This window comes from Mustela nivalis, assembly GCF_964662115.1.
Source record: "Mustela nivalis genome assembly, chromosome: 15".
NCBI lineage: Eukaryota > Metazoa > Chordata > Mammalia > Carnivora > Mustelidae > Mustela > Mustela nivalis.
In genome coordinates, this window is record NC_139034.1 from 15019004 (window position 1) to 15045334 (window position 26331).

The following is a 26331-nucleotide window of genomic DNA, read 5'->3' on the forward strand; positions in this document are numbered from 1 at the left end:
GCATTGCTTAAAATCCTTGCCAACTCTTGATATGGTCATTCCTTAGCCATTCTGATGAGGGTGTAGTGTTATTCCAATGTAATTTTAACAGTATACATTTATTAAATGCATACATGAAAATGATATGCCTATAAATGGAGTATTACATAGCTATCAAAGGAAATTTAATATTCTGGGGATATACTTATGTCAAAGAATAAAAATAGTGTATAAACTCAGTATACAGTCTGTTATATAGTATATAAATTTGCTATACTGTGTCTGTTGTTTTTATTTTAATGTGTACATATTAATAAAGAGGACTAGAAGAAATTCACCAAGATACTAGTAATTGGTTCTGTATGATGGGGTTAGTTTCTTTCACCTCATACTCATCCGTAGTCATGAGATGATCTACAATGGGCAAAGATTAATTTTAGAAACAAAAGAGAACAACAAAGAATATTTTCAGGAACAGTCTCTGCCCGGGAAAGTGAACCTTGATGTTCAAAAAACAAACTATACTTCTCTGGGCCTGTTTTGTCACCTGTTGCATGAGCCCGGGTCAGGAGCATAGAGTGGTGTTTGTCACCAAGCAAGCACTCAGTCAATGGCCACTTTTGAAAGCACGGTACTTCTAGGACTACAGGCGAGGGGTAGTAACCTACCCTCAAGGGAGGGTTCAAAGATGAACAAGAACTTCCAGGTTGCGGCAATATGGCAGGCTTTTGCTGGATTCTGGATTCCGCAGGGCCAGGTAACAGGGTTTCTGGAATGAGGAGAGGAAGTGGGGAACACAAAGCAGCATTCTAGGCACGTGGGGGTTGGGGATCGCGGTGAGGATACTGAGAGGGCTGTCTGGGCCTTCTTGTGGTCCCAGCATGTGCCAAGGCCATTAGGAGTGGAGAGGGTCTGGGGCTTCCCCTCTGCTCCTGACAACAGAACAGGATTGGCCTTCGCCCATGTTCCCTTAGAATTGGGAAATGCTAGTGGTCTGGGTCTGGGGGCTTGAGCCTACAGTAGCTGGCCCCTGCTTCCTGTGTCCACCATCTCACTGGGGTTCCAGTCCCATTTGAAATGTACTGACTCCCACCCCTCCACTGTGTTCCCTCGTATTCCTGGTATTGAAGTGGTTCTGTTTTTGGTCATCAGCAGAAATTCAGGCGACAGCTCCAAGCCACAAGTAGGCAGATTTAATTTGGCTGATGTGAGAGGCCTGGACATCAATATTTTTTTAAAAAGTATATATATATATATATGAAAATTCCCTCAATGATTCTAAGGCCCAGCCAGTGACAAGCAGTGGTGTATTCCTGCTTTGTTCTTTCAAGCAGAGTGAACATGTACTTTTCATTATTTTTGGTCAATGCCAGTTCATTCCAGGCTTTTCTGACACAAGGCACAGGGGTGTTTGACACTTACTATCTCCATCTTGATCTCATGTCCAAACTCTCATTTTCTGCTTGTGCCGTTTAAAAAAATATGATTGTGGAGCTGGGCTGTGGCCATGATGGTGTCTTAAGAATTCTGTTTTCCTTCACCTTCGGGATAATTGGCAACTATCTAGTCAGAAATTTACTTTTGAGAGATGTGAACACAGAATCATTTTTCTCCTTTTGCAAGCTAATTTCATAAAGTTGGAGTATATGTTGCTGTCTAGTATTCCTTTCTATGTATCATTAGGAATGTATGAGTGGAAGTGGGGAAAAACCCTAATAAATTTATGAGACAGCCTCGGGCTCCACAGTGGGCAAACCCCACAGCTCTGCCATGTCCTCTGGGACCAGGTGTTTTTCTCTCCCTCTGCTCTGCAACTTCAGGGTACCGGCTTTGCCCCCAGACCACAGTGGCTTCAGTCAGGTCATCCAGACAGAATCATGTCCAGAGGCAAAAGACTCTTGGAAGGCTGCCTTGGGTGTGAGAACTTTCTCCAGAAACCATCAGCAGAGTTCCCTTCAAGTTTCACTTGCCAGGATAGGTCCCATGCCCACTCCTGAACCGACCGCACCAAAGGGAATGGGCTTTTTAAAGTCCTGGTGATGGGAGAAGAACGCACTTCGCTGGGCCACATGAAGGGGTAGGGTCAAACGGTGTAAAAACATCATAACCCAGCTAGTGTGCAAGAGGGGTGTATGTTGAAGCACTCCTCACTGTCTGCCTTTTTTTTTCGGATTTATTTATTAGAGAGAGAGAGAAAGCACAAGGAGAAGCAGCAGGCGGAGGGAGACGGAGAAGCAGGCTCCCCACTGTGCTGAGAGCCCAACGTGGAGCTTGATCCCAGAACCCTGGGATCATGAGGGGAGCCAAAGACAGATGTGCTTAACCAACTGAACCACCCAGGTGTCACTACGCAGTATTTCTTGCAAGTTGTGATTTTGAAAAAGAGGCAGAACACACAAAATAATATTAAAGGATGAACATTTGACATAGAATGGTCAAAGACCACCAAATGGTAAGTGAAAGTTTTTCATATTCTAGTGCTGGTTTAAACTTGACTCTCCAAGGATTGTATGTTTCTCATAAATTTTGCTGGTGAACTCTTCCAGAAGACATGCCCCTCCCACCAAGTCCCTCAAAGAGCTTCATGTGTGCTGCAGTCTTGGGAAGAAAGCGCACCAGGAGGCTGGAGGGAGTGGGGGGCAGGCACGGCGGTCACCTGTTGTCCTGACCAAGAAGCCCACTGTCCCCGGGGCCAGGGAGACCATACTGAGCAGCCAGCTGCCTATACTTGTTTCAGGCACGATTCTAGGTTATATACTCTTCTCTCAAGCCCTCCTCCTACCTGTTTGCTGCTCGGCTAACAAGCGACTGTATTACAAAATGGTAATGGAAAGAAACTGAAGACATGCCAGTGACAATAACCAATAAGGATGGTGTGAAGGCATGCTAAATTCTGATTGATCACTTCTCTTTGATTTTGGTTAAAATGAAAGAATAAAGGCTGGTGCAGGGTGATTTTACTAGAGAATGTAATAAAAATAAATTGAAGAGAAAAGCAATAGAAACAAAGAACAGGGAAATACACCAAAATTGCAAATAGAAGTTATTTAAAAGAAGAAAATATTCTACAACAGATGAAGAAAGTTTTAATTTGTTTTCACATTAAACATTGTTTACCACAATCAGCTAACAGAAATTACTGCAACATTGGTCAAGATGACATAAAACTAAGGATAAATGTTTGTTATGAGAAAACCTCATTTAATGTGACTGACGATGTTAGATACTCTATTTTTCATGATAGGATAAGATACAACCTATCTTGAACAGAAAGCAAATAATTCAGATCAAGGAGACATGCTGAGGTTTTAATAAAGAAGAAAAGCTTTGCCTTGTCCAGAACACTTAACAAAGTCTAGGATAATTTAGGTAAAAGAGGTGAGTTAGATACCAAGCACTGGGCAGGGTCACAGGCCCATAATTCAGGCTTTATTTACATTACGGATCTATGCAGCCTTTACCTCTCGGTAAATGAGCTGTTATTTTTGGCAGAGGGATCTTCAAATAGTAGCCTTGGATATGATTAACCATATTTTAACCTCAGGCAGTCCAAGGAACTATTTTCAAAGGGATAGTTGAGTATTTTCATGGATATACTATTAAGGCATCTAAATTTTTGGTGTTTTCAGTATATAATTTTACTGCTATTTTATTTTGTTCTCCATTTTGCACAACAATGTTAATGTTATCAGGAATTAAGTGACATAATTCCTTCTCTACTAATGAACCGGTTTATCCATTTTGCAAACTTTAAATTGAGGTCTTGTAAAAGGGAAATTTATAACATGAGAACACACAGAAAAATATATTGAAAACTAAAAGATAATTATTTTTAAACCATCATAAAAATTCAATCATAATTAACTAATAGTCTTTAACTTTGGAAAGACAGAAGAGTAATTAGAATTAAAATAGGTATTAAAAATAATTACCAGTAGTTTGTTTTACAAAAGAAGAATAGAGCCATAAATGGCTTAATTGCCCAATTAAGTAACTATCAGTTTCCTCTTTAGTCAACACTAACTGAATGCACATTTGAGCTAGTCAACAAAGCATATAAATATTTAACATCCGAATACAACATTTTAGTGATAACAGAGACTGCATAATGCTATCCATTTTTGCTCTGTGTGCAAATTAACCAGGTTAAATATCAAAGATACATTGTGAATACTCCTGAAACTAACAAGAGAATATTAAACAAATTTCTTAAAGATTCAGAAACAAAAGTAGAAAACAAATTTTAACATGGATGAGACGGTGTTTAAACAATAATTGACTTAACCAAGACCTTTAAAATTAGCACTGAAATGCACTACGATATATATATTTTTTTTAGTTTACAGAAAGAATCTATAAGTACAGGTTGCAGAAAGAAAAATGTTTGGTGCTATTTACATTCGTTTTAAAACTCTGCTCTATACAAATTTAATTCTGATCAGTATGAACAGTATTTTCGTAGATCTACTGCATATAAAGCCTTTTCATCAAAGCATTGACAATGAACAAAATAACCTGATTACCTTTAGACAAAGCTGACCTTTTGAAACCATTTACACTGAATGTTTTTAAGGGTCATGGACACTTACTTAAGTACAGAACATAATGTCAGCCTGCAACTTCGTTTTTATAAAGGCTAAAGTTATTTATATGGAATATTGTTCTATATACTACACGCCAATCTATATTTAAGTTCTATAGTTAGGTATTTTATAAGTTTTTTATTAAATATATTCTACACATATTTGTAATTTCATCCAGGAAGAATTTCTTCCCAGTGAAAAAATATAAAATCTTTTATATTTTTACAGGTTTAGATGAAACTAGCTCATGCTTTAGTGCTGTGCAAATTGGTTTAGCATATCAATTTTTAAATTATTGGTACAAAACAAAAGAATGGCATCCTCAATCATGTAGGATGCCTTAAAAGTCAGCTTTTGATTTTAATACAATTGCAAGCACTAATACCAAATGCAAACTACATAAAGAAACAAAATTAGTTACTATGGAGAACTATTTTAATTTTAAGAATTCATTTGAACTCTAATGAGTGAGTGTGACACTGGACACAGTTACAGACGAGCAATAATTATGGAAAAATTCAATTTGCTGATCTTCAAATACATGAAACTGATGAGTAAATGAGGTTTTCTATGATCTCTGCGCGGCAATGCAAGTCTACGAGTATGGCATTGACCCTCCCACGTTAAGGCTAGGAAGCGCACTCGCACTCCTTTTGTGCTGCGTGGACAAGCACTCGGTGACCGCGTGACTGAGGAGTGCGTGTGTGAAAGGAAAAGCAATTTGTTTCATCAGCTCTCCGCTGAGTGCTTTAAACAGCAGGCACATTTTGTTTTTCCATGTGTTGCGATGAAAACAGTCACACTCAGTTGTGTGTTCTGTGCCAGTGCAGCCACCGGGGCTGACTCTGATAGAACGCCCCCGACATTTCAGTTTCTTTTCCATTTCTCCCTCTCCAGCTGGCCCACTAATTAACTCCATTAATTGCTGAGTGTTTTCCAGTGTGGAATATTGTATTTCTGAGAATTTCTAGGTGCCATAAACCATGTTGCAAATTCTGCTGATGAAGAAAATAATGTCAATCTTTTTTAGTGCAAACTATATTGATTTGTTAGTTCTGGTGATGAACGTTTCTGTGGCAGCAAAATGGCTTCCGCTAGGGAAGATAACTTGTTAACTCTGCCCCCGGAGATTGACAGCATTCATAAACCAACATATTTTAAAACTGCTCAACATAAACAAAGACACTAGAAATAAAAAATCGTAGTGAAAAATGTTCTTGGTTCTTTTTACTCTGATGCGAGAAGATGACAGTGTTCATGAGATCATTCAGTTCCATGTGTTTACAGGCAGACTCTCCCTAAGGGATTCTGAAGCAATGTTGGGTCTCTTCCGTCCCAGCAGCATGAAAGACAAAGACTACATCACAGCACACGTAGCGGACAGTGTTTACAGGATTACACAGCAATTACTCTCTCCAGTCTTTTCACGATTCCTCTGACCTGGAGAAAATGCAGAAAAGCCTGATTTATAAAAATGCTCAAATTAGGGGGTGGGGGGAGGGGGGCATCCAAACATAGTAAGAATGTTTTTTTTAATGTTTGCAATTTTTTAAAATTAAAAAGCTATAATGATAATTATAGCTGTTTTAATTATAGCCCGTTTCCAGGATGTCTGGTTATTTGCTTAACAAGCTCTGATCATAAACAATGAAAACTTCCTTTCCCTCAGAAGGTCCAAAAACACGGAACCATTTTTGAGTGCCTATCTCAGCAGCTTGAGCGAGAAGCCTCTGCAGTGTGAGGATTACCTTGAGAATTGGGCTCTGGCAACGTCTCTCTGGCCACCAAATGCATCACCGTTGTTTTGCCAAAAGGAAGTTTTAATGCTATGGGAAAAACAGAAGATAGTCTGTTACATATATACTGATCTACTGAAATCACTAATCAGAACTGAAACCACTTAAAGAACTGATCGCTCTTTGCAGGACCTCCTCAGCAGACTGAACTTCTTACCAGTTAGAGCATCTCTTAGAAAATGGAATTGGGTTAATATTATCAGAAACAATTCAGAAATTATTCTGCCCAGCTATGGCCCTTAGTTTGACACCAATAATCATACTGTTGAAGGAAGGGGACGAGAGAAAATATGTCATTAACTAATATTGGAGATAACCTTCAGAGGAGAAAAGGAGCTAAAAAAAGTTTCTGAGAATACCTTTTCTAGATTAGGGAAAAGTTTAGATTAAGAGACATTTGTTTCTGAATCTAATTATCTGTCTAATATGCAGCACCTAATAAAATTACTGCACTGAACAGGCCACTTATAATGTAGAAATAGAAAAAGCAACAAACTCAATTTTAAATATTTATTATCAACCCTATATTTTTCAATGAGAAAACAATTTTCTTTAAACAGTTAATTTAAGAGAACCACTATCTTGGCATTACTAATAATCGCTGTTATCTAATCAAGTCTTAACTTAAAAGGTTTTTTCATTCATAATAAGAAAATTTATTATGAAATGCTTCAGACACAGAATGATATAAAACACACCATGTATTCACGAACCACTTAAGCAAATACAGACGTTAAGTTTCATGGTGAATTGCTTTGTTATTCTGTGTGTAAAATTAGAAGCAGCCAGTATATCTAACTTTTAAAGTTATTTCCATGGTTGAGATGATTTAGTTATGACATCCATTATCACTTAGCAAGTACCATCCTCCTGCTACCTGCTTCTTAAGTCTTACTCCATAGGATGGTGGTTAACATGTAGATTGAAAAAGGCTCCTAAATATCTTCAATATTATTCATAATCAAGGTGAGTTTCTAGCTCACTTAAAGTTGGCCAGCCATTATTTAGTCTATTCTCTTAAGTTCTCAAGTTCAAATGAAGTATGATGGTCCATAAATACACACTTTGATGAAATAAGAGGAGGCCTTTTTTGGATCATCCCCTAGGGCTTATTTAACATTAACATGCAAATAATAGAGCTTTGGATTATAAAGTTTTTCGTCAAATGTACTGGGAAAGACTGAACTTCAAGTTGCATATCAGTCTCCTATCATCTCCTGGACTCTAGTAAGCTGGATCTGGGTTGAAAATCACATCTCCAATACCTGCCAATGTGAGATGAGTCATGAGTGAGTCATCTACCTGCTCGCTCCCCTGGCCTCAGTTTCCTCTACCCAAACAGAGACAGTAATTCTATCACTTGTCCTTTACAGCTGTATTGACTAACTGAAATAGTCAAGGACCACTGTGTAGATCAGGGCTTTGGACAAAGAAAGCACGCAGTCAATATTACCCTCATCATCACCTTCATTTTGAGATAGCGAGGAGGACAGATCTCAGAAAACAGGTAAGTGAGAGGAGAGGTACATTTAGAGAAGTTTGGACAGGCCTGGGAAGCTGCTGAGTGGCTTACCATTTGAGGCTACAGATTTGATTGATGGGGATTATTATTTTTCTTTGCCATTTGAATTTTAACTGGAATTAGTGGATATGGATGATAACGGTTTCAAAGAAGGGAAAGGAAGAATTCAAAAGGTTTTCTCTTTCCTTCATTGTGGATGTTTCTGCTTCTACTCTGACTCTGTACAATATCTAAAACTGGACTTTTTTTTTCTTTTATATATTTTATTTATTCATTTGAGAGAGAAACAGCAAGAGAGAGTACGAGTTGCAGGGAACAGGCAGAGGGAGAAGGGGAGAAGCAGACTCCCAGGACCCTGGGATCATGACCTGAACAGAAGGCAGAGGCTTAACCGACTGAGCCACCCAGGTGCTCCCAGAACAGGAGTTTTCAGCCTCACATAAAAATCACCCAGGATTTCAGTTCAGTAGTACACTGGGCGATGGGGGAAAGGGGAGGGAACAAGAAAGGGGCAGAGACAGAGAGAGCTCTCCTCCAACTAGCCAGCATGTAGAAATCTGCATTTCTAAGTAAGTATCCTAGTTGATTCCTGACTGAATGCCACAGTCTCCATCACATTTTGGGAAGGAATGAACAGCAATGTAGTGAGTGTCAAACTTGTAGCTGATCTTCTTTATCCTTAGTAAGACTGTTATCACACCTTTTCTTTAGTAGACTGAAATTCTATGGAACTAAAAAGTTTTATCTCAAAAAAAGGGGATTCAGAGCTATGTTTTAAGAAACCTGGTAACAAAGAAATTAAATCTGAAACTTACTGGAACCGTAAAATCCCAAGAGTGGCAAAGAATGCCCAGGTCTCCTGGTTTAACGGTCCACAAAAAGATTGAACCCCACCCATGGCTGTACCTACTGCTTATATGTAACCAGTAACAAGGATTTCACTCTTTTCCCTTAGTGGTCTATTCTTTCTTGAGGCAACTTGACATGCTCAAATAATTCTATTTTGTAGTGAATAGTATCTGTCTGCATTTGATCCCGAGCTGTTGGTCTTAAGTCTAATTCAAGGTTATACAGAGCAAGTCTCAAGCCATACAAAGCTAGCCTACTCTTCAACACCAGCCATTCCAGTATTTGAAGATAATTACCATGACCCTGTGTACTCTCTCCTTTATTATTCACATTCAAGAACACAGGGAAACTAAAAAGAAAAATTGTGACCAAAAAAACCACATAGTTGGATGTTATTCAACCTTTACCAAACACCCAGCTATATTGATCAATTTCATTGATAGGTTTAGAGAAAAAAAGTCAGACTATATTTACAGAAAAATATTAAAGTGGATCACTTCATTTACCTACAAATTTCTAATTATCAGAGTATATTTGAAAAACAGGAACTAAAAACAAAATAAACCTGCTGATGGTAGAGAATGTACCCCATAAGGGGGCACTATTGAGCTATATGTCTCCAATCACATATAAAGAGCAGTGATACCAAAGAAGCGTTCACTGTGTGCCAAGTACTGTTTTAAGTGCTTTGAATATATAATTTAACCCTAGGAGGTAGGCAATATTGTTAGCCCATTTTATCAATGAAGAAAGCTAAGCATCTTCCCCAAGATTCCACAGCAGGAAGCAGCAGAGCCAAGGCACAACTCCAGTAATCAGGTTCTGAATCTGCTCTTTGAGGTCTCTCTAGCGAAACTCATTTACCTTCATTTCTGCTAAATGGGCAATTATAACAGAGTCAGACTGAAAACGCATTATCATAAACTTTGCCTACTCTGTGTGTCTGGCTTTAAGTTAAAACTATTACATCTAACATATAGTATCCAGAAGTACAATAAAATTACAAAATAATAGGTATGGATTCCTACATCTAAGGAGAGAGAGTTTATTTTATAAGGGAGTAAACACTTCTCACAGTGCTAAAATGAAATTCAACAGAATGCAAAATGTAAAGAAGTAGAGTTACCAAAATAGGCAGAATTCATGAGTTTGAAATAATTTTTTTTGTAAAATCAGCCAACAGCATTGAAACAAACAAATGAATGCCACTGCCATGAGACAGACATTAAATCCCATTACAAAGGTGACTATTACCTCCTAATGTGACATTTCCATGCAGAAATCGTCCTTGATAAATAAGTCGTAGAATATTTGGACTGCTGACCTGCTCTTCTTCCCAGTCTGAAAAGAAGCAGTGAACTTGTTAGGTGTATTTCGAGACAGTGTTAAGGTATTATTGCATTGTTTATAGTCCTGAAGTTTAAAGATTAAAATGAATGAGTTGGGGAAAATCTAATCCTAGGAAAAGAGAAATGTCATTTGAAAATTAATTACTATTACCAGTAATTAACAGAAAATACTATAATGTTCCAATTTTTGTACCTGTTAAAATATGTATTTGAAGCTAGAGACAAGTAGTTTAACAAAGATTTTAATATACTGATAGAGTAACAACAACAAAATGTACCTCAATAAAACTAGAGAACACAAATTTTAAAAATAAAAAATTAACAATGTTTACTTTTGGATAATATTGATTTATTATTCTGTCTTCTGAAACCAAGTGATAAACATTATAGAAGATACTACTCTAAGTTCACTTTACCCAAAATATTCAGAAGAAGAAAACTGAAAAATATTACAAGGTATACACAAATATACTTATAAAGAAAATCAAAAAACAAACTGGTGAGTAGAATATGGGTAGCAGAATATTTCATTTTGTGTACAACTTCTGTTATAATGAAATATGGAATACTACTCTGTTAAAATACTGAGTTAAGGACACTTATATTGTGGTAGGGTAGAGGGTTAGTGATTTCACTAGCTGGTAGATGTAATAATTTAAGCTCTGATTGTGACAAAGGTTTGAGGAATTCCATTATCATCTTTCTCAAGAATTCTTGTATGATGTGTTTGTTTCCTAAAGAAGGAGCTGTCAACACAAGGATGAGTTTAAAATATCCTGAAGAGAAGCGACAGAATAGAGGTAAGTAGAGCACTTTTCCTTCTGAGTGTTCAAAATGATGAATATGAATTTGATAAAAGTGTGCCTCCCACTGACTCAGAACAACAGAAATGGGACAGGAGAAATTAATCGAAGTCCTTTCTTCTCTAGCACCTCCCAACCCCCGCCCCGGGTGCTTTTTCTCCTGGTCCTTCCTCCCCAACTTGTATGCCTCTGTTGCCTTCTGACACTAGTGCTCCCAAGTAACTCTTCTTCTAGAAGAAAGATCAACTAAGCCTCAGTATGGATTTCTCTGAATTCATTGCTCCCAAAATTACCATTTAACAGACTATTCCAGGTCAAGATTGAAGTGTCTATACATATAAAGACAAATGACAGTGTCTAATTCATTAGAAAAAAATACTCTAAAAATCTGTAAGTATTTTTTTGAGATGCAAAACTTGAAGCTACATACTTCACTATTTTATACAGAGTGTTGTGATTTCTACATACTTCATTGGGTTTAATATGCTATCTACCTTTTCCTCTCAGAGGATCTGTAATTTAGAGAGACCTACAGGACAATGTTTTAAGGAGGCATTTCAGGAACTGGTAACATATATTTAGCAGATTTTTTTTTTGGACCTCTGAGCTGGTAAGAGCTATTCTACCTATTAACTATATTCCACTAAACTGCCTAAGAGCAGACCAAGAAAAACTCTTTCCAAATTAGATGGCACCAAGTGTTTCCTTCTACCGGATTTAATATTTACTATACTTTCATTATTAGCGCCAACAAATATTTACATTTGCTGACCTATTATGAGATAAAATGTAGAACTAGATTGTTAATTTAAATATTTTAGGTAAAACAAAAATTGTTTTCCCTGCATTGCCCAAAGTTGCTGGGTGAAGTGGCAAACTTAGGAAAGGCCGGGCTCAAAAATTTGTGTGGTGAAACTAAGTAAGGTGGGATTGATAAAATCAATTTCCAATGCTGGGAGTTGGCTGGCTCACTGATTTAGGACACTATTTATGACAAACACCTGCATTTGAGTCCTGCAGGAATTCTTAAGGAATTCTAATTAAGGAATTCTAATATCTAAGTCAAACAATTATGAAGGTAAAAGTACTTTTTTTTAAACCACAAGTTATAATGCTGCTCCCTAAACATGAATTTTTTAGAGGAACTGCCCTTTTTTGTCTTGTGTAATCTTTTCTACAATACCATAGATGTCAAAACTGATCTTTACCCTCTCCTCCCCATATCACAAAAGTAATCTTCTACATCACATTTAGTATAACATCACTATTAGACAAGTATTTAAAAATGCTTTTCCTAGTTACTGTTGTGCCTGGCTATGAGGAAATTCCCATATCCTAAGAGCCTCAAGTTTAGTCTACTTCAGCTTTTCTGAATTCCTTTCTTACCTCTAACCTGATTTAGGAACTAACATTGACTAGTCCCTTAATTATCAAGGGAAGAAAGATCCAGTCAATTGAAAGTATTTGTCCAGATCAGTTTTTCTTAAATGTATGTCTATGAATCCTGAGTTCAAGAACAACAGAGGCATGGTTCTGAAAGCCCTCCTCAAGAAGTTTTAAACCATGTTTTCATTTTAATGATAATCTGGAAGACAATATCTAGATAATTCAAATAATCATTTTATAACCAACTACAGTCTTTGGATTTATTGCCCAGATATGCAGTTTATGGCGCCAAGCATAATTCTTTGTCAAGAGGCTAGTAAGAAAAGAACAGAAGTTCACTAAATACATAAACAATGCATTCTTGCTAAGTGAAGGCTAAATGACAATCGGGCACAATGCAAATGAAGGTTTTGTGGTGAATCTGCAGAGAACTGGGTCCTTGTAGAGCAAGCAGGAGTAGAGGCATGCCAATCTCAACAGTACTATCTATATTCATGGCACAAGCAGTGAGTTGATTTTAGCAAAAATATATCATTAATGCTGTTACTTTAAACATTATTGGTTTTAGAAGTATATTTGCATTCTCTTTTTAGATCTGTTTTAGTCTTATGGTTGTAAATGCGTTAATAAGGATAAAGCATCTTAAATGAGTTTTATGTTTCTATCTTTAAAAAAAATTGTAATAAAAATAATTTAAGTCAGCACTAGGGAATCTATAGGAATTTTTTCCTCTAAAGGAGTTCCATATATTATTTAAGGTTGAGAAACACTGATCTGATTGATTCATTTTGAATACACTGTGTTCTTTGTTGAAATGAGTCTTGTCCCTTAAAAGTCCAAACTGCTTTGGCCAGTAAAATTAAGTTAAATCAGCTGGAACATTGATATCACTATAATACATGCCCTAAAAAGGACCAAGCTGACTTAGGGAAAGTTCGAAGGAAAAAAACAAGCTAAAGACTCACTGTAGGATGGCAAGGCAAAGTCCTATCACATGGTAAAGAATCGGAGAAAGTAAGAATACCACTCCCCGACTCCCTCAAATTTTGTTTGTCATGGATACTGACTTGAAAATGCAATGCATAAATGGATTTTATACCTTCTTGCCCTTGTCGTTCAGAGGACACACGAAGTGACATGAATTAGAGATTAATTTATGTCAAACTCAATTTTAATTAGGTTATAGTTATAGATAGGATAGACCAATGAGAAAATAGTTTAACTTGTTAAAAATAATTTTTATTATCTTTTACTTTGTGTTTTGGTATAAACAGATTTACTGATATGAAAGTTATGTGCATCTGTTAGCTACTTTGTGTTTTTTTAAAAAAAAACAATTTTCATTCATATTAAAATGGTTCTAAGGCAAAAACAGATTTTGCATACCGGCTCCTTCCCCATTTTTCAATAAAGTAGCTGAAGAATAAAGTGACAAATAACAGTGTTCCTTCCCCTTTAACTCCCAAGACTAATCTCTCAATTATCTGGTTTTTTAAAAACCTTCATAACTTTTTCAAAATGTTTGTGAAAGGAGGTAGGGCATAAAGAATTAACATTATTCATTCTCAAGAGAAAAACACCACTCACCCATTGGCCAATTGTCATACACATGCTTTGCAATGTCAGAAGCAGAATCATTAGGAGAAAACAGGAACTCTTTTGTTTTCCCGCTTACCAAGATGAGGCGCAAATTTATCTGAAAGAAGACAAGGATTCTTTTAATACAAATCTTGAAATTTTGAAAGTAAATAAAAATGACTCCTAGGTTTTTCATTTCAATCACATTCTGAACTATTACTAATGCTATTTTCTGGTTTTATCTATTTAAATTCTGTAAAGACTTTTTTTTTTTTTAAAGAATGACAATTTGGCATATGATTTCATTTCCATTGTTTAAATATATGGGGGAGGGCAGATATGTTTGTCATAATAAATAAAAGGAAAACCAAAATTCATTATGCTTTTATATTTTAACTACTCCAACAATGTTCAGAGATGGGCTTTTGTAGGTTATCACTATTACTTTAGCATACATATTTTCCACTGAAAAACTAACAAAAGTGGTGATGCTGCAGGTCACATCACTAAACAGAAGAAAAATTTAATTGATAATCTACTTAGAAAAAATAATGAATTAAAAACAATGAATATAACTTTTTTTTTTTTTAAGATTTTATTTATTTATTTGACAGAGAGAGATCACAAGCAGACGGGAGAGGCAGGCAGAGAGAGAGAGAGGGAAGCAGGCTCCCCGCTGAGCAGAGAGCCAGATGCGGGACTCCATCCCAGGACCCCGAGATCATGACCTGAGCCGAAGGCAGCGGCTTAATCCACTGAGCCACCCAGGCGCCCCAATATAACTTTTTATCCTACAAAAATTATTCAAATGTAAACAAATTAACCAGAAACAGTAAAGAACTTTACAATGGTTAAAGGAGGAATCAATAATATGTTAAATCCAAACGCCCGATCATTTATTATGGGAGGGCAGAGGAGAAGCTATGGGTGACAAAGGACAGAGATTCATCCTCAGTGAATAACCTAAGGTAAATAATGGAATTAAAATTTTTGTGGTCCAGTGAATTTACACTTTCAAGTAAATATGTCTGTTTATACCTTTTGTAAAACATTTCTAAATGTTCATTTTTAAATTTTTTTCTCTATCCATAATTATATAATTATATGATTTATTTTTAAAAACCGTGACATCACTCATTTCCTTATAAGTTACAGAAATGCAAGTGGGATTTTCTATACTTCTGGGCCTCTGTTAAGAGAGGAAATAAGGCCTTCCCAAAAGTTGAGTCTAGTCCAGAGCTGAGTCCTGGGACTAGCCCAGCTTCTTTATATATAAACAACAGAGAATGTCACTGTACCGGTTTGAATTGTGCCTGGTCCCAGGTTAGCCAAGCTCTCTTCTTCAGTTACCAATACTTTTTGCTTCTAAAAAAATACCAGAAGATCTTTAAGATGGCCAAGTCTACAATGAATAAATTGGTGCCTACCACAGAGTCATTTAGAGGCCAGGTCACTGGTTTACTATCTACCACCAACATGGCCAATGCCATTCCCAATGCCTCAAATGTACTGAAAGTTATAAAATATCTCCTCTAGAAAAGTGCTAAAAGCACAAACAATTTCTCATTTACTGGGATGTGACTGGATCCCACATTAGATGGAGGAGAACTAGACTCTATACTAGAAATTATATTCTAACTGTATGTGCATTCTATTTCCATGAAAAGTTTTTTAGAAGATAACAGAAAAAGAAATCTATATTCCAGGTGAAAAGCTCTTTCTATATGTCCAGTAAGAATTTCTTGCTGCCTTTTTAAATCAGAATGAAATTTGAAATTAGACCAAAGCGTAATACAGGAAGTAATACAATCAGTAATACAGTAATACAATCCAGAAACTTTTTTAAGTTCCATCTGAACAAAATTCAAGTAAGTTTATAAGAATGATTAAATTTTAAGAAAGCACCACTTAGGGCGCCTGAGTGGCTCAGTGGGTTAAAGCCTCTGCCTTCAGCTCAGGTCATGATCCCAGGGTCCTGGGCCCCGCTTCGGGCTCTCTGCTCAGCGGGGAGCCCATTTCCTCTCTCTCTGCTTACTTGTGATCTCTTGTCTGTCAAATAAGTAAATAAAAAAATCTTAAAAAAAAAAAAAAGGAAGCACCACTTATTTATTTTATAAAACAAACAAGTAATGAGTGATTCTTAAAGCAAGGAACGCAAGATCTCTACAATATGAATTTCAGTTCTCAAGAGATATACTATTTATAGCTGTCTCTTTATATGTGATATTGATAAATATATATATATACTTTGAATTTATATGGAATCTTTTAATGGAATCAAACTATTATATAAGGGTCCTTCAGCCATTAATGTCCAAGAAATTAAGCCCCTCATAATGGTTCAGCCATGTGTTTAACGAGAAAAAAAATAATTAAATTCAAGCTTCCTAAGAGTTATATAAATGATATAAATCTACTTTTTCTCAGAATCGTCTTCTAAGTTTAGAACTAATCTCTATTGGGCTTTTATTCAAATTATAATGTTTAAAAGTAACAAAGAAAAAGGGGAGGAAAAAGGACTTAATTCTTAGAATCTGCAAAGACAATGCCAAAGCATACTTCAGTCTTTCCCTATTATCCATGAATACGGAAATGGAAAAATAGCTGATGGTATATCCTTACTATAGAAATCTCTAGTTGTTAAACAACACGAGGTATAGATCTACATGATGTGACATGGAAAGGTATCCACAATATATTAAACTAAATAATACACATCACCCACACCATAAATCGTTCATGCAGCAAAATTCCCAGCATTTATTTTAAAACTAATATATATCACTGTTACCAGTAAAATGATTATTTCATTTTTGTGTTTCAAAATCAATGGTCTAAAGAATTCATGAGCATCTAGATTTTCAGAATGTTGGAAACTTTGGGCCCTTCGCTGTGTTTGACAGGTTTAAAAACTTTGTTTTTAATGTTTACAGGGGGACATAAACGTTTTAGTTTGACACAGACCCTACTGAGCCCTACTTACTCACACTGGCCTTCTTCATAGCATACACTTATGATACCTGCCTGGCCCCAGAAAACATTAAAGTTTGTAACTCATGGTAAAGCTCTGGGCTACAAATTCAAAACAAGATGCAAGGTAAGATTTCAAAATCGACTGAGAACTTAATTACCCCTTTGGGTAGGGAAAAAAGAAAATATGAAAACTCTAAGTCTATAAATACATAAATCTAAGAAATCATCAAATATTACATTTAAAACAACCTAAAACTGACAATAACAGTTAAAGACTGCTTCAGGAAGGAAGTTTATGTCCCAAATTGAAAATAACAGCAATAAACCCACAAACTTAAATTGCTGAGTGAAGTCACACATTGCCTGAAACATTTTTGCTGCCTAGAACAATGGGTGATATATAGTAGGTGTTCAGTATTTGTTGACTAATATTTTAGTTTCTTTCGTTTCAATAAGCAAGTGGAAATGTAGACTGGAAAGATCAGCACTAAGATTCAAATGAAGGTTTCAGCATTCTGGACATTTTATCAAATGCTGTGTTATGTGGAATGGGAATGGGAGGGGGCACCTGGGTGGCTCAGTCGGTTAAGGGTCTGACTCTTGATTTCAGCTCAGGTCATGAATTCAGGGGTGGTGAGATGGAGCCCAGAATCAGGCTCCAAGCTCAGAAGGGACTCTGCTTGAGATTCTCTCTCCCTCTCCCAACCCCCACTCTTAAAATAATAAATAAAATAAATCTTAAAAAAAGAAAAAAGAATGGGAATGGTTAATAATCATTTTTTGGTAGTTGTATGGACAGAGGGATAGTTCCAACATGTAAACACCTCAGTGCTTAATTTGTTAGGCTTTGGATCTTCATTGTCAGTAACATGTTTATATAAAATACTATAATTTAGTAAGGCATTTTCAAAAGCAAAATTAATTCTGATTGTTCCTAATTTTTAAATGAAGCTAAAGACAGGATTATTGATATGGAAGATTACTGGATGAGTCTGGACTTGTTCCTGTGTTTATGTCTGGGTGACAACCTTCCTCCGAGACTACAAGTATACATCTGCCTCAGTACACAGGCAAGTGTACCTTAGGGCTGTTAACACCAAAGGAGGAAAACACTAAATTTCCATGCTTTCTTTAGAAAAAATCTTGAAAGCAATCACCCAGATAAACATCTGGATACACAGGGTGGTCAGTACTTAATTACTCCTATATAATAGTAAGAACTTTCTCAAGCTCATTCAGATAAATAATGTCAATTATAGTTCCTCTCAGTAAATGTATGGCAATTCCTATACATGTGAGCTAGTTTCCCTTAAAAGATTATGTTCCATTAAATATTAATGAAATTTTTTTTTACTTCTTTGAAGCCATGCTAAGTCAATAAAATACCTTAAAAGAACTTTTGCTTGTGGGGTCCTAGAATTCTTGACACATTGACAATGGATTAAAAACAACTCTTATTTACAGCTTAAAATGTGATACACTACATGTACATACTTGTCTAAAAATAAAACTGTTAATCAAGACTCCAAATTACTTGATATGAGATGGAGCTCCTATTATGTAATAAAATTTCCAAGGGATGGTGTTCAGATTATCCAAATGAAAGATACATTTCATAGTTACTTTTGAGGCAAAAAAAAAATCCAAACAAGACTTTTAGTGAGGTAGCAACCTTAATCATTTCCTGTAAGGCCAATGGAAATGACACAAACTCCTATGCATGTATTTCAGTTAAAAAAAAAAAGAAGTTTTTGATCAAATTGTTATCTCTATTTGTCAGTCTATAACAATCTAGAGACATCTCTAGAACTTAATTCACACAACAATCTGTTTTCAACTTGTCAGGCTGAAAAAAGAGGAAGTAAACAGGGAAAGTGAAAGATGAACTGGAGTGGTCTTTGGAAATGAAACAGACAAGTATGGAGATAGACCATGCCCTGTAAAAGAAAAGTGACTGTTTTCTACCAAGAGATCAACAGGTTGATCAGAAAAGGAATTCCGCCCTCCCCTAGTATATTCTATCAAATAAATAAAATCTTAAAAAGAAGGAAGGAGGGAAGGAATTCCCAACATTCAAATGAAGAAATTTTTGCTTTTGTAGTACTCATTCCTGCCTTTCTTTGCTAAAAGGCAAGCGCAAGTGGCCAGTGGAAAGATGTTAGACTTTCTTTGCAAGTCACTTTTCAAAAGCTCTCAATTTAAAACTCAAGGGGATTATACAGAGTAAATAAAGCTAACCCCCAAAGGTTACATACTATACAACTCCAAATATATAATATTCTTGAAATGACAAAACTATGGAATGGAGAATAGGTTAGTGGTAGTGAGGTTTTAGGAAGAGGGGAAGGGGGAGGGGTGGCTCTATCTATAAAAGGGAAGCACAAGGGAGACTTGGGATGAACTGTTCTGTCTCTTACTGTGGTTGAGTGGTCATATGAATCTGCACATGTGATAAAACTACACAGAACTAAATGCATACACACAAACAAGTGCATGAAAAACTGGAGAAATCTGAATGAATCTGTGGACTTTGAGACTATACTACAGTTATGTAAGATGACAGTACCAGCAAGGAAACCCAGGTGAAGGGTATATGGGATTTCTCTGTACTGTTTCTTGTAACAAGTGCATGTGAATCTATAAATAATCTCCAAATAAGATGTTTTAAAAAACTGGCACTCAACTGGCTGAAGATTTATGTAGTATTATATGTTGGTCTTATTCTTATTTGCATTTGAAGATGAATAATGCTTTTTAAAAAATTACATTGTATGAAAATAGCTACTTGATCTAGAAAAAAGGATATAAGTCTACCAGTGAATTATTTTAATACAATGTATAAATTTAAAAATAGATAAGCATGTTTTCTTGTTCCTAGAGTTACACATTTGTAAATGACATATTTTGATTTTTTACTAAACATTACAGAAAAATGGAATGAGGGAGAAATGTGCTTTTTTTTTTTCACATAGGACTGTTTTAAAACAAATTATTCAAACAACTGCAGTGCTAAAATATGGTAATCATATATTTCATAAACTTTCTTTTAGTTGTTCATTTATTCAAGCATTTTCTGAAACAGACACTGTGCTTGGTGCCTTAAAGATTTTGTAACCTTGAAGCTGTGAGAGAGACATAAAAACATAATTATGGGGGAGAGGGTAGCTAGGATATAAAATTTTAAGTGCTCATAAATATTAGCTGAATTTTTTTTTAAAGATTTTATTTATTTATTTGACAGAGAGAAATCACAAGTAGGCAGAGAGGCAGGCAGAGAGAGAGAGAGGAGGAAGCAGGCTCCCTGCTGAGCAGAGAGCCCGATGTGGGACTCGATCCCAGGACCCTGAGATCATGACCTGAGCCGAAGGCAGCGGCTTAACCACTGAGCCACCCAGGCGCCCTGAATTAATTTTTAAAACAACAAAAGGAGGACCTGTGAGTCTGACATTCCAGAGTAAGGTCTATATGGCACAGTGAACAAAGAAGGAGAAATGCTAACACTTGCCACTTATTGTGTGGTTTTACTGTCCTTAGTTACGACTCACCTAGCCCATTTCTGAAGCAGGTATTACTACCCCATTTTAGAGTTGTAGGAATGAATTTAGAGACTTTAGTAAGTGGACAAGCTAAGATTTGAACCTGAATGTGCTAACAACACAATATTTGATGTTAACCACTCGGGTCAAGTGAACCAGGTGGTCCCAGCAAACTCCTTACCAATGTCTCCATATTATTCTCCAGCAACATCTCAACCACTCTTGCCCTCACTATGGTCCAACCACAGGTACCTTCTCTCAGTTGCTCGAAAGTGCCAAGTTCTTACTTGTCTTAAGGCCTTTACACAGGTGGTTTCTTGTGCATGGAGTGCCCCACACTCCCCACCCCAATCCACACACGCTCTGGCTCACATGTGTTTGAGACAGGACAGCATGAACAAATCCTCCTGAGCCTCATCCTCCTAGATGAAATAATGAAACTAAATTTTTGAAGAAATGGAAAAAGAATTTCAAAATAGAATTAGAGAAGCTAAGAAGCATTCCTATTACCCACTGGAATAGCAGCAATCCTATTTATGAAGAAGTTATATAAAGCATCCATGGAAACAGATTTTAACTTCTAAGAAAATACACCCGAATTCTTGTCTATGAATTTACTGGTTTATGGAGTCATAAACTAAGGTACACTGGGATTTGCTAAATGGATTGAAACTACAGTATCTTTTTCTATATTCTTTTTAGTACTCAGCATGATGTTGATTCTAATATACATGAAATATGAAATCTTTATAGGTAAAAACTCAGTGGAATTCCTTTTTATTTGTAAAAACACTTACCTAACCTGAATAACAGGCAAAGGGGAGGCGAGACAGTTCTCCAGTTTAAGTTCCCAAGTAAAACTTTTACGACATCTCATTTTAGTTGGCATGTGAATTTCCAGAATATTTAACTCATTTTTAAAATACAGATAGAGAACATTCCAATGCAACATTTAATGCTTCTTAAATTATATGACCCTGTCAACTATTTCGTCATTAAATTATTTTTTGAGCACTGAACACAAACAAGAAACTGTTGAGTTATGCAAATGAATTAACAACAATATTAAATTAGCCTACTTGCCAGCTAGAAAATGTAGATTAATTTTTTTTTCCTCATCACTGAAGAAACAAAGAAACCACTGGGTTCTTATAAGTACAGTTCAGAATCAAATAATGTAACTCAAAATTTATAAGGCATTTGGTGCCTGGCACACAGTCAGTGCCTAATTAGCTATTATCATAAGTTATCAATCATTGTCATCGTCATAACCATCATTAGTTAAGTACATCACATTATACCAACAATACAATGCTCTCTCTTTAAATACTTTATAATACACATTTATTTTAAAATAAGTTTGGGAGACTTTTTTATAATTAAAATTTCATGTGAAGGCTGAACAATGTATTTTCTTGAGAAACCCTGCAAATTATTCTTAAAATTACAATTTTTCAAGTTCCAAATTCTGTAAATAGAAAACATGTGGGTTCTGAAATTGAATTACAGTTCTATATCACTTTAAAACCTGACTATAGGATTCAAACTAGCTGCTTTAACCAGATTTCAATATGCAAGTGTAGTTGTCTAATTTCCTATACATACTATCAACTAAATAGTGAATTTGAATGAAACCAAAGTAGTCTCTCTGGGACACTGGATCTGTATCTAGGGAAACCTTTGTTTTGAGAAAGACTTTCAGGTCTTATGACTCACTTAATTAAGAACAACAGTTCGTTCAGTACAACTGTTTCTGTCAACCAAGCACTGAAGATATTAAATTATAGATAGGAGAAAGAGAACTGGCAAAGGCAAAGCAATAAGGAGGACACTGGGGAAGGAAGAGAGTACCTTTTCCTATATTCATAACATTATGTTCACATTATTTCAGAAGGATGACAATTTTCTGTTCTCTATCTCCTGTTCTTAGTAGAAATAGGACAGTGTACGTTTTTTGGCTTAAAGCCTAAAATCATGGGGAAGGAAATTAGTATTTACTGAATATCAACTATACACCAGAAGTTTTCCTTACAGATAGTATCTCATCTGAGTAGTTCTAGACACATCCTATTTTAGTATCTACTATATAGTTCTTTCTCTTGCCTCTAATCACCTAGAACTACGATAAAACAGGGTAGGACACAGGAATAATCTTTTAGATTTCTTTATCTCTTGTATTTGTCTGGGCTTGTCATCATTTGAGCCTTGCACCATATTCCCCTCAAGGTGAGTGCTTGCCCTTTTGCTGGGGGTATCAATTCCCAGATTCTTTCACTCATACTTCTTCTATGCCATTATCAAATTCTCAGTACTACTTTAAATCTCATGCCTTTTACAATTTTCCTCACTCATTCAACTTTTAATACTTAAGACTAGAAGGAGTCTCAGAATGCATCCAGTTTGCAGATAGCGAATAGACAAGGGAAAAAAGAGGCCCCAGGAGACTAGCTAGTTATTGGTGAAGCAGAAGAGTACAGCCCAGGTTTTCTCTCTGAGGTCAGGGTTTGTTCTAGCACACTTCAGTGTCTCCCCAAACACCCTCCCAAGCTCCCCCGACATCCTCCTAAATACTGGACTTACACGTCTTATTCAAATAGCCACTCCAGAAGGTCTTGCTTTTCTCTTAGGATTCATACAACTTTTGAGACAAAATACTCCTTAATCTGCTACACACTAGCTGAAAACTAATTCTATTTTTCGGAGTGACAGAACTTCTAGGGAATATAAGTAAATGTTAAGAGAAAAAAAAGCACTCTTATATACTGTAAAATAAATCTGGAAATGCCAGGTTAAAAAATTCAAACAAGATGTCTGCCAAGAGCTGTGGGGAAGGGAAATGGAGAGTTAATGTTTAATGATTACAGACTTTCAGTTTTGCCAGATGAAACAAGTTCTGGAAATGGGACGGCAGTGATGGTTGTGCATTACAAATATACACTGAACTGTACATTTAAAAATGGCTAGGATCACAAAGACAATGGTTTGTTGAAAAAATAATTCCCCATTAATAATTAATTTTGATCCTCTGATGTTTTAAATTACTGAAATATAATAAAACAGTTGGAGAGAAATCTCGTTTAAGTAATTCTGATATAATGAAGTATTTCACTTTATACAAAGTATAAAAATAATTAAGATGGTAAATATTATGTGTATTTTACTACAATTTGAAAGCCAAAAACTATTTACAAAAATATTACAAGTTTCTTCACTGCAGAACTCAGAATGTTTCATATGCCAAAATGACTTTGTGAATCTATAAGGGGAAGAAGGACCTATGATTCTACTTTCAGATGACACTTCAAATGATGGAATACACAAATGTTTACTATAAACAACGTACTATGCAAGATGCCTCAGAAGAAACAAAGATGACCAAAACATAATCAGTACAAAATTTGCTATAAAGCATTCAACTGCCTCAGCAGGCAGTGGGGCTAACACAGGCAGCCGCTGAAAAAGTTTCTTTACTGAATTTCAAATTTGTTGGGCATAATATGTTGATGTGGAGCCTCATTTGAGTGTAATGAAAAATCAGTCATCAGTCTTATGGCATAATATTTTATCATAAAAAATGTTAAAACAGTTTTAATTAAAATAACCTATTTATACCTTTTGTTAGAGGATGCCAAAGTGACTTTTTTTTTTGTAGTTATGACTGTGAATTAAATACCTGCATCACTGCTGTATGAAAGGATAAGATATTTCCAGAGATGGTCTTTAATATTTGACTAAAACTCACATTAAGATGGACACTTTGAAAACACACATTTGAAAGCCTTATTTTTCCATAACCTTTTTTTGGAAAATGGCTTAGACTTGATGCCATGGCTGTGGCTAGAAAACAAAATAATTTTAATGTGTGCCTTTGCCCTGGAAAAGTGAAACTAATGGTTCTCTGAGGGACTGTCCTAGATGACTGTTAAAAGTCCCTTCCAGCTCTAATATAAAATAGGCATGTTATTTAGAAATAAAACAATTCTACTATATATGATTAAAAAAATGTGTAGAATACATTAGCAATCAATAATGACCAGGTTATTCCAATCAGTCATTTTTTATTTGATTTAATAGCCCAGTGCCTTCATTTCCTCATCACTAACTCTGATCTTTAATTCCCTATAAATCTGCCTATTGAAACCACACTTACTCAACCATACTCTTGAAGGTCACTTACGACCATCTAGTAAAAGACATGAAATAGCTTCTTCTCCTTTCTCATCTTCCTTAATCTCTCTGTAACATCTGACACAATTTATTCCTTCCTTCTTGAAAGTCTTTCCTCATTAGGTTTTTGTAATTCCTCAAATGTATTTTCTGAAACACTACACTCCATGAAGTATTCTGGGAGAGAAAACAGTTCAGTGGTCAGGTGAATTTGCAAAACACTGCTTCATATATTCCTGTTTTGGAAATTTGCCATATATGTTAACATATTAAAAACCCAGAGAATTCTTGCAGTGAACAAATTCATCTAATTTTAACACAGTTGCAGTATTTAACCATAGAACCAATTTTTCTTTCCCATAGTACCTGTTACTATCCCACAGATCTAGGTTTTGGTAAAACATACTTTGGGGAATACTACTATTCCTGCTTTTGACCTTCTCTTTCAGTTGTACTTTTTCCTCTTATACTCCACATATGGGCTTTCCTAGGTTCCCTCATCAATCTTTTCTTCTCCAACACTCTGTCAGAGATCCCATCTAACCCCCTTCATTCAATGGCCACCTATGTGGAACATTCCCAAACCAATTCTCCATGGGACACAAATTTCATTTCTTCAACTGCCGGCTGTCCCTTCAAAATTGATCTGTTTAAAATTCTTTCTTCCTAAATCAGAGGTATCCCTCCCGACTTACTTATTTCTGCTAAATTCTGGTCTCTCGGTTACTCAGGCCTGAAGGCTCAGCGTCATCGTTTACTCTTTCTTCCCCTTTACTGGGTTACTAGATTCTTTCAAGTTCTCTGTGCTGCCTTTCTCATCCCCAAACTTCACCTTGCACATTGCCGGACAATTTTGACAGTTTAAAATTTTGTCATTATGCTACAGGTAACTAACATTTACTGATCACTACACTTACATTTACTGATCACTTACTGATCACTCAAAAGCAGTCAAAAGTATATAGTACTTTGCATGAGGTATACAGTTATGTTATACAACCTTAGGAGCTAGGTATTACCAGTTCCCTGTTGTAGCAGGGATGCTCATATTAAGTAACTTAAGATCTCATAGCTCATAGTCCAAACTTCTCAGTCCAATCCAACTACTATTTCCTTAACAAATTTCTATTCCAGCCAAATTGATAAATTCATTATAAATCCTATCCTGCTGAGAGAGAATCACAGGAATGAATTCCTGATTCCGTTCACTCAGTTCTATTGCCTCCTTCTGAAGCCTATGTGACCACTCTAGCCTGCACTGCCCCTTCCTCACTCAGTGTTTCTATCCAATCATGGGCATGTGCTGAAGCAGTCCTATATATCCATGTTTGCCTGGGACAACTCTGATTTACACTTGTGGTATTACTATTCTGATGAACAGTGCTCCCTTTTACTCTCAAAAGTATCTCAACCTACATAATACATTATAAGGTCATCCTACACATATCATATCATTTATTGTAGCAAGATACATTTTATAAATATGTCTTAACTCTCCAATTAAATCATGGTCTTTGAGGGTGGTAAATCAATCTTGAAACTTCTTTATAGTTCTCTTCCTTCAGAAGTTGTTAACTGATATCAACAAGAACAGTTGTGGAAATGAGACGCCTTTGGCTGTTTTTTGTTTCCCAACTGAATCTTCATTTTAAATCAAAAGAAGAAAAATGCATATTAAATTAATTCATAGAGTTAACCTCATATGATTTACTTTGCCTGAAAAATAGTAGGTACTTAATATGCTGGAAGATGAATGAATAATGTACCAGAATATGCCAGACTACAGACAATATTCTTAAAATATTTTGAA

At 35.9% G+C, this 26331-nt stretch overlaps 1 protein-coding gene across 1 annotated transcript in view; it reads right to left on the reverse strand.

Annotated features, from left to right (window-relative positions):
- Positions 1–3045: 3045 nt before the first annotated feature.
- The window catches only part of UBL3 (ubiquitin like 3), a 66143-nt gene continuing 42857 nt past the window's right edge, over positions 3046–26331 (reverse strand). The window contains exons 2-5 of the mRNA XM_082701289.1: positions 13855–13963; positions 9984–10070; positions 6311–6388; positions 3046–6002 (exon numbers count right to left, since the gene is read on the reverse strand). Of these exons, the coding sequence (XP_082557415.1) occupies positions 5950–6002; positions 6311–6388; positions 9984–10070; positions 13855–13963 (327 nt within the window). The 3' untranslated portion in view covers positions 3046–5949. The remainder of the gene's footprint in view (positions 6003–6310; positions 6389–9983; positions 10071–13854; positions 13964–26331) is intronic.